The 9,752-nt window shown below is 39.6% G+C and overlaps 1 protein-coding gene across 1 annotated transcript in view; it reads left to right on the top strand.

Moving 5' to 3' along the window:
* Window positions 1-9,752, top strand: part of stim2b (stromal interaction molecule 2b) — a gene marked incomplete at its 3' end in the record, with an annotated part of 57,100 nt that overhangs the window by 43,873 nt on the left and 3,475 nt on the right. The window contains 4 exon segments of the mRNA XM_014016175.1: window positions 2,104-2,215; window positions 5,936-6,047; window positions 8,040-8,155; window positions 8,238-8,415. Of these exon segments, the coding sequence (XP_013871629.1) occupies window positions 2,104-2,215; window positions 5,936-6,047; window positions 8,040-8,155; window positions 8,238-8,415 (518 nt within the window).

The raw sequence follows: 9,752 nt of genomic DNA, 5'->3' as shown, positions 1-9,752 counted from the left end.
GAATTAAGCTTTAAGATAAAATCTCATGTCTTATTGAAAATGGTGAAATAAAAATTTTAACTTTGGGGTAAACTGATTACCTTGAAGTTTAACATCATTCAGAAAAAAGACGAAGTCTAAATTCTGCAGATTAATAAAACCCAGGAGCTTTTTCATCCCTTGTATTTTACTGTTTTTATGAGGTAAAAGGTGACTGCTTCAGTTCCTTGTTTCCACTGTTTGCTTTCCTTAAATGGGCTGCCTTTATCAAATGTCAGCATTAACCCTTCAGCATCCCTTGGGTCAGAATGACCCAAGAGGCATTAATCTTAACACCTTGTGGGTCATTTTGACCCAGGGGCAGCAAGAGGATTAAAGTGGTTTGTTTCAGTCTGTAATCTGCTGCCTSTTTTTGTGGTGCCATTTGACGTGCGATTCCTGTCAGTGCAGATTTTTGACAGGACTGTTGTTTGGCTCGTTTCATTTGGAGAAAAGCCGAACCAATTCCGTACATTAGAGGTAAAGTTAATTGTCTTGGTTTCATTTTCAGCTTCCAGCTCCAGTTTGAATGAAGAATTCCCAGAACTGACTCCAGTTTGTTCTGATTGGTTAGTCGCTGTTCCTCCGGGGTGAGCGTTAAGAGAACAAGCAAACTGTGTGATTTAGTCTGAAGAAATAACTGATGAGTAAACACAAAGCCTAGAACAACAATAGATAGAATGTGCTATAGATGATCCTACGAGGTCTCTGCTTTTGCACAGTGTCAACAAATTTTAATCCTTTACCATCTACTATTGTCCCTCGCAGTAAAATTTTTCTTGCCCAGTTCTGGTCTACACAAGGCACAACCACTGTAACACTTGGCTCAGATACTGCAAAGAATGTTGACCCCTTGGTGGACCAGATATTGTTTGCCAAGTGGTGCTCCACATGTGGCCCAACACTACATAAACCAAGTCAAAACTGGGCTAGCTGTGGCATTGACAGATCTGGGCCACATTATCCAAACAACTACTGGGCCAGTTGTGGCATTTACAGAGTTGGGCCACATTAACCAAACAACAACTGGGCCAGTTGTGGCATTGGCAGATTTGGGCCACATTAACCAAACCACAACTGGGCAAGTGATGGCATTGGCAGATGTGGGCCACATCAACAAAACAACAACTGGGCCAGTTGTGGCAGACAGATTTGGGCCATGAAAACCAAACCAAAACTGTACCACTTTAAAACAGTACCATCCTTGCCAGACCTGGCCCATATTTAGTTGACAAACCACTTGCTATGCCAGCAGTCAGCCAGCAGTGCCAGATTGACCCCAGATCTGGCCCACACCTGTCTGCTATGTGGTGTCTTATTGCCCACCACTATCAGCACAGTAACATTACTCTYATAAGTATTGTTGGCCCTTAAACCATTATTATGTCTTTAGAATATAAATATAAATTAGGCGTTTCTACTCAAATTGACCTGTAAACTAATCACARTGAATGAAATGCTCTCAGTTAACTGGGATTGCACACTTGGCATTATTTACTGGAATAGTCCAACACTGTTCTGCAGGACCGTTGCAGGCTAATTAATAATCAGAAACAAGCTAGATGAATAAAACTGTTCCCTGCATATCAAACCATGCCCAGGCCCCACACATTCACCTAGTTGTCCAGGATGAATGCTTTGAGGTGTTTGGTAGTCCGCCATGATCCTTGTTGATGTTACTGGTGTTCTGGCCGTTCTTTGGTTGGATTTGTTTCTTTTGGCGTTCTTCTGCAGGGTTACTTAGTTCTGAGCTACCAAAGGATTACGTCCGGAAACTAAAAGAACACACACACATGCGCACACAGGCACGCACGCACACACACACACACGCACACACACACACAAAGGTAGAAATAGTGCCTCTTCCAGGGCTCTCTCTCTCTCTCTTTTTCTTTTCGAAGCCCTTAAAAGGAAGAAATCAGACAAATAAGAAAATGTGTGCATGTGGGACTCACATCTAGACAACCCTCTCTCTTTGTCAAAACAACATGAGCGCAGCCATCTGTACTGCCTACAGATACATGCATTGTGACGTTAATGAAAAGTTTGAATAACTCAGTTTTGTCTGGTTGTTTTGTTTGCCAGTTCATAATAGAAGACATGAAGCAGCAACAAACCAACAAACACAGCAACCTGCACCGTGAAGACCAGCACATCACCGTGGAGGAGCTGTGGAGGGGCTGGAAGACCTCTGAAGGTAAAGTTACCCTCTGTCTGCACCAAGATGGCACCAATACAAACACCTACAGGCACTGTCCTGAGTCAAGGTGTCTGTACTTTTCTGTTACTAGAGCTGAAACCACGGGAAGACTGCAGTAGCATCACTAAGTATACAGAGCAAACTTGCAACCAACAGGATGCAGATCACATGGTGCAGGTGTTGGTTCCTAAAAAGTGATACTGCTTCATCACAGGCTCAGGTGTGCTCCTTTAACCTGTCCTGGAATCGATAGTATACTTTTACTTTCTAACTGACATGGTATTCACTGAAACAGCCAGAGGGTGCTGGTTGCACAACACTTGGCACTCATAAAACCACCTGAATATCTGGCATCTCACACCTGCTGTGCAGATGAATCCTCCTCTTCTGTGCTCTAAGAACTGAACCGACCTGTCTGGAGGCTCAAAACTATTATAAGGAAAATGTGTCAAGTGTTGTGATTCGTCAAACTAAATGGAGTATTCTCTGAAAGAAGCAACATCACCTGCCTCCCTTTGAGTCAGACTTTAAAGTGATACCTTAGGATGAGAAATGATGGAGTTACATCTGTACTGGTAAAACCTTGTAAATATTATGTATGATCTAATATAATAAGATGCATCTGTCTAAGCTACTGACATTTTTGTTACTGTATTGACTGCAAGTTTATCACTAAAATCTGTCTCTAGGTTCTCTTAAAATAGTTTTTACAAATAGACAAAGTTGACTCCAGCAGCTAATAATAGGCAAAGTTGCACAATATGTAGCACTGGATGTGACTCATTTAAACAAAATTGTGTAAATTGTAGCCATTTTAGTGTTGCTGACATCATTAGACATGGCAGCCGTCTTGAATTGGGTTGACGTCAGAGGTTGATCAATTGTATCTGTACATCCAGTCATAACTTTGTGAGTTTCATTCAGTTCCACCCAGTGGTTTATGAAATATTTTACTAACAGACAGACACAGGCAAAAACATTGTTGATGTGTTAAAGGGCCCGTGACGTGCTTATCCTTCAAATACAAAAAGTCAAAGAAAACATATTTATATTTAAGAAAATTAGCATAATAAATAGGATTTTACCCATTTTGTCTCATAACTGGCCTATTTTSTCTTGARTTTGGCTCAGCAAAGTGAAACAGGAAGTAACATCAAATGGAAACTCTTTAAGAAAAGAAACTCTCTAGTCTTTGTTTATTGAAACAATCGTATTTAAACTCTTCTTCAACTCTGATAGTGACTCAAAATAATCTAAAGAAACATCAGATTCGTCTCTAATTATCRTAGCATCACTCCGTTTRCATGCAGATGTTCCCCTTTGACATCACTTCCTGTTTCTTCACATGCAAATATTTCAACAACTGTTCATCTTAACGGTGTGAWATTTGTTTTGAAATATGTTATCAATGTTCTCTTTCCAAAAACACATTCACATTTATTACAAAAATTTGATGTCACAGGCACTTTAAAATATCTWATCAAAAAAGAAACCTACACCAGTCAGTATTTTCTTTGTTTTTGACATTTAAACATAATCTTCTTCAGGGAAGTACTAACAGTCAATGACCACATCAACATAAAATCTTCTTTTTGAGTGAAAATACAAACAAACTTGTAAAATGTAAAAGTATATTCTCAAATAAAGGTCAGACTAAATATTTCCTGAACGATCCAGTGTTTTATTTGTTTATGCTGAATTTTTGCAGTGAACTAAGTGAAAGCCTCTCAGAAACTATATGCAAATGTGCAGCGTTACAGAAAGAGACCAAAGCAGCTCTGAACAGTCCTCGTTAGAGCCTCAAACTCTGAGACTGTTGAATGTGGAGCCTGGAATTCAGCTGCTGGCTTTAGTCAGAAACAGCTTGACCGTTTTTTTCTTTTCTCTTTCTCAGCTCTGAAAGCCTGAGCGAGCTCGACGGCTGAATGGCTGAGAGAGCAAGTGAAAATAAAGTGCGTTCAACAAGACATTAATTCACATTAAAATACAAAACGAGACCCAATATGGATGTTTGAGCTTTAGACTTTGGACTTATTGTTTCCTACACTTCAGTCAAATTAGATAATGTCTAATAAAGAACCAACTTGTTTATCAGTGTAGCTGATTAGTTTAATTATACAGTATTCCAGAACCATTAGAAGTTGGTCTCGTGGCTAAAGTAAGGTTTTGCCTCAAATAATCACCCATTTAGATTGGAAAATAAAAGTTCACTTTTCAGTTCTAAGGTTTGACATGTTAGGACTTAATGAATCAGATCTAGTTTTAATAGGTCTTAAAAAGTATTTCAATCGAACCTCAAGTGGAGAAAAACATTTTGAACACTGTACTCTGTCTTTATTTAACACAAATGTAGCAAAAATGGGGGAAAACTGTGTGAAAAGCTGCCTCCACCCCATGATTCAGCTGCAAAAACTCAGTTGTTTATATATCTGACTTTATCAGTCTGACATGATTCTGAAGGGATTTTGGCCCACTCTTCTTCACAACAGAGACAGCTCATTTAAAGTCCAACCACGGCCGTTCTGTCAGGTTGAGGTCTGGACTAAACAAGTCATTTGGAGCGCCGCAGCGCCCTGATATTTCTTTTCTGTTTTTTTAACCCTTACTGTTGTAGATCACCTGGTGTGTTTAGAGTCATCGTCCTGTAGAACGAACCTGTTTCAGCTTTAGCTCTTTGKCTAAATTTCGATCAGTSTTTCCCAAAGTTGGGGTCGGGACCCCACTGTGGGTCCAGGTGGGGTCTTGAAGATTTCTAGAGTTAGTTACATTTAAAAGTGACTACGGCAACAATTTTGTATGTTAATAGTTACAAAAATAAGTGAGGTTAAAATGGATAAAAGTAGCATAATGGATATTGTTACTGTTCTTGTGTTTATTTGAGCTGAAATCATAGTTGGGGGCACAGGTCTCTGCTGCTCTTATTTTCCTGTTGAAGTCTTATGAACTTTAACMTTTAACCTGCTAACAGAGGCTCATACAGTAGAGGAGGAGCTCTTTGGCTCATTAGATCATTTTCTTAGCATTGCACAGTCTGACTTTGGGGTAAATTTGTTGGGACATCGTCCACTCCCGGGAAGATTCGCTACCGACTTAAATGTCTAACATTTAAGAATAACCTTCCTCTGTGTGCTGTGATGAACTCGCTTCCCACACTGATTTCTGGCAGCAGCTACTTTTCTAAACTCATTCTTGTAACTGCAGGGATGAAAAGTAGATGTGGACGTTCACTTGTCTGTCTTATTTAACAACCCATTTCTGCTCTGAGAGCGCAGCAGATCTTTTTCAGCAACATGCGAAAGCTCACGYGTATGGCAGGCCGTTTTTACATTTAATCTGCTTCACCATGCTTAATTTCAGATATCTAAAACTGTTTTATGACTAAACTTATTAGTTGTTGACTTATTTAGATGAGAAATGTAWGAGATTTGATTAATGCTAATTAAATTGGAGACTTTTTCATGTTCTGTAGTTTTTATTTATAAAAAGCACTCTTAATAAATACTTGTATTTCTTAATTTTATTTATTTAATCAGGACAGTGCACATAAATGAACAGTCTTATGCAGTGTAGACAGTAAATGRGCCAGATTCTAGCATAGTTGCTAATTTACATCTGTACAGTAATATTTCTGCAGTTCATCGTTCAAGAAGCAGTAATAAAATACTTTTTCCAGCTTCTAATCTGTTATTACGTCTGTGTTTCTGTGTCCCTCAACAGTCCACAACTGGACCACAGAGGACACGGTGCAGTGGCTGAAGGAGTCGGTGGAGCTGCCGCAGTACGAGAAGAACTTCCGGGACTTCCGGGTCACGGGGAACACGTTACCTCGGTTAGTGCCGTGCTGCTCAGACAGCCTCTCTGTTCAGGTCTCAGGAGCACATCTTGGACTTCTTATTAAGCTCTGCCTCATACATTAGTCACAACTTAGATGGTCTTTGCAGGGTCTTGGTGAAATTTAGAGGCACACAATAAGAATTCAGTGAAATCCTCCTTCTGTGTGATAGATCCACAAAACWTCTGTATCAAGCAGAAGTTTTTCCACTGTACATCATTTTGACTGACAGTGAGGTCCTAATAACAACATTAAAACATGAARTTAAATGAGTACACTGAAAATATGATCAGATCACTTAACCTCCTTACTGCCTSTTGCTCGCACCGTAGACCGAGGGCTGATAACTTGTTCTGCATCTTTCACTGCATCAGTTCCTCTTTTTTTCACCTCTTTTATCAACATCGTTGTTATTTGGCTTTTTGAGGAAACTTCAGACACTCAGCTGCCGTGGCATTTTTCTGACTAAAGCCTAAGAGATCATTCACCAAGTGAGAAAATAGCTAATTACTARAAAAACTGCATTTYCTGCAAAAAWGCAGTGTAAATGCTTCACGCTGAAATAKTTTTTCTGAAAGAAGCTGAAAATGTTCATTAACAAAACCATTAATGCAAGTTAAACCTAAACAGCTGGATTTTGCGGAAAGTAGGACATCAAAAGTGAAAAATCCATAGAAACACAGCAAAATGGGTAAAAACAATGTGAAAAGAGCAAAAAAATGTAGCTAAAATTAGCAAAAAATAAGTTAAAAGTAGAAAAAAATAGTTAAAATTAACAGACAGATGGGGAAACGAGTGAAAAGTTTCTAAAGTAAAGATTTCTGAACATTTTGAAGAGTTTTAAGGACGTTAAGGACAGCTCCATTCATCTTTAATGAGACAAAAATGGCTGAAAATGCTCAACATCTCAAAAAGTGCAAATTGCTGAAGTACTAAAACTCATAACTGAAATGTCCTGAAGGAGCTGAACATTTTGATATAGAAATTGTTGAAACAGCACAAAAATTGTGAGATACAAAATAAAACAAAACGAAGAGAAAATAATAAAAAAGCATTCACACAGAAAATGCTAACTTTCCACCAGGTGTTCCGGGTCAAATATGGAAAATATTCAGTTAACACGAGCCCTGCTATCAAGTTTGTGTTGTTAGGGTTGGCAGGGAACACCTTTGTGGGGAGGACTGACAGCTAAACGTCCTGCACGTCTTCAYACTGATGGAGATTTTCTAGTTTTACTTTAAACACGTCCCTTTAGGTCATGGAGAGCACATCGGGGTCACTATCCTGTGTTGGGGGGTCTAACAAAACCTGTAACTGCTCAGGATCAATAAAATATAATTAATAAAGGTAACTGTCAAGTCACCTGCTGCCTGTAATTAAAATGTTTATGCTTTGTAGACATGTGTAATCAGTGAGTCTAATCAGATTTATTACAACTGAAGCCAGTTGTTTGGTTTACTCTGTGTACTGCTGCCCACTGCTGGCTTTGTAAGGAAGTGCTGGGAAAAATAGAAATGTTAAAAACAAACAAGGTGATATAGTTTTTTCCTCTCTCGGTCCTACAAACATCTTCTCATCACGATCATCAGACTGACATGAACAATATCTCCTCCCTGAATCCCAGCTGCCAGCAGGTCGCAGTAGATTTATGTGTTTATATATTTATAATTCCTGCGCGCGGCGAGGCAGAGATCAAGCTGTTATTTAAGGACAGTGACATTAAATCTGTTCAGTGGGACATGTTCAACGTGAGCCGCTACAGACTGAGTGTACTCAGTAACTGTAACGGTGGGAGTGGGGGGCGGGGGTCTCATGTTGCACTGCTCAGCTGACTCATGAAGTGATGTCATAGCTGAAGGCTCTGAGGTGATCAGACTGCTGTTCCGAAGCCCACCTGTTCCTCCTACCCCTAACCCACGTTACTGATGTCGATAATGCTTTGTTTGAAATCTGAACTCACCGTTTTCTTTTCTGTTTTTTCCATTTCAGAATAGCGGCGAACGAGCCGTCGTTCATGTCGATGCAGCTGAAGGTTTTAGACCAGCGGCACAAGCAGAAGTTGAACCTAAAGGCGCTGGACGCTGTGCTCTTCGGTCCTCCTCTCCGTAAGCGTGCTCTAAAACCCTCCGTCCTTAAATTTAAACGCGGTAAAACTCACCGACCTATTCTCCTCTCTCCGTCCCGCAGGTCAGCAGCACAACTGGATGAAGGACTTTGTCCTGATGGTTTCCATCGTGATCGGCGTCGGAGGCTGCTGGTTCGCCTACATTCAGAACAAGTCCAGCAAGGTGCACGTCTCTCAGATGATGAGGGACCTGGAGAGTCTGCAACACGCCGAGCAGAGCCTCATGGACCTGCAGAGTCGGTGAGAGACAAAAAACTTTAGTCTGCTCACAGGTCAGGAGGCGGTGGCTCCCACACAGTTTATAGGACGCTTTAAATCCAAAGTATTTTTTTTCATGTTTCRCTCTAAAAATATAAACCCCTTCTAATTTGGGGGCATCTGCTGTATTAAGTTTGGATCATTTTATTGTTATTACTAAAACTTAACATCAAAGGTTGTCCCCGGCAGAGTCTGCTCAGTAAAACTTTCTCAGTCTGTGTACTGTTTGTTCATTTATTTTTTTATTTTATACTCTAAAAACACGAAATCGGTCTTTTTATTCTCAAACTGGAAGCTGAACACTATCAGACCATTAAGGTGGAGCTAGTTAAATAACATTTTTAATAACATGAAGCTGAAAGTAAATAAAAAAATAAACATTAGCTAACTACTTTTGCATTTCCTTAACTGACCGACTTCAGACCATATTTATATTAATATAGTTATTCTAACTCTTTTCTTAAAAAAAATACTATTTATGTAGCTCCACCTTAAATTTGTCTGATAATGGGATGAATATTTCCTTTCATAACTAGGTAACTACAGGGTTTCCACAGGTCCTTGAAATCCTTGAAAGTTTGTGAATTTGAAAAAATGATTTCAAGGCTCTGGAATATTAGTGAAAACAGCCAAAAATTACATTTGTCCTTGAAAGTCCTTGAATGTTTTTAGGGATTGAAGTTCTCGATTCACACAACTCATTTTTATCATCTGTAAAAAAACAAAAAACAAACAAACTTTTGTTGCGGTGGATAACTCAGGATTAYGGTRAACTGACGTGGCTTTCAACAAATAACGTGAGCCATAGTCATAGTTTAACCAATCAGAGCAGAGGAGGGCGGGTCGTTCTTTCTGAGCCCAGGTGAGAGCACCACAGCTCCTCCTGTCCTCACCAAGCGTCTGGACATGTTCACATCCCATCCTCCCCAACTGAGCTGCTGAACCTCCCAGGACATAATTACATGTCCATGTGTTGTAGATATGAATGTAGGGTAAACATTTAATCCACTTTCTTTCAGTGATACTGACTCAACAACTTCTATGTTGTTCAGTTTCTCATTGAATTTACATATTAAACCTGTTCATTGGTAACATTCTGTGGTAGCAGTAGGTAATTGCCGTCGCGCATGGTTCTTTGAAGAAATTGGTACTGGAAAGTCCTTGAAAGGTCCTTGAATTTGATGTTGACAAAAGTGTGGGAACCCTGTAACCAGGAAGCCATGTTAAATTCACTTCAATTCAATTCAAAAATACTTTATTGATCCCAAAGGGAAATTATGTGTTGTTGTAACTCATGTAACTATAAACTTATTGTAGAT

Source organism: Austrofundulus limnaeus, unplaced genomic scaffold, assembly GCF_001266775.1.
Source record: "Austrofundulus limnaeus strain Quisiro unplaced genomic scaffold, Austrofundulus_limnaeus-1.0 Scaffold140, whole genome shotgun sequence".
NCBI classification, from domain to species: domain Eukaryota; kingdom Metazoa; phylum Chordata; class Actinopteri; order Cyprinodontiformes; family Rivulidae; genus Austrofundulus; species Austrofundulus limnaeus.
Note: the sequence above shows the minus strand (reverse complement) of the source record. Positions and strands in the feature narration are given on the sequence as shown.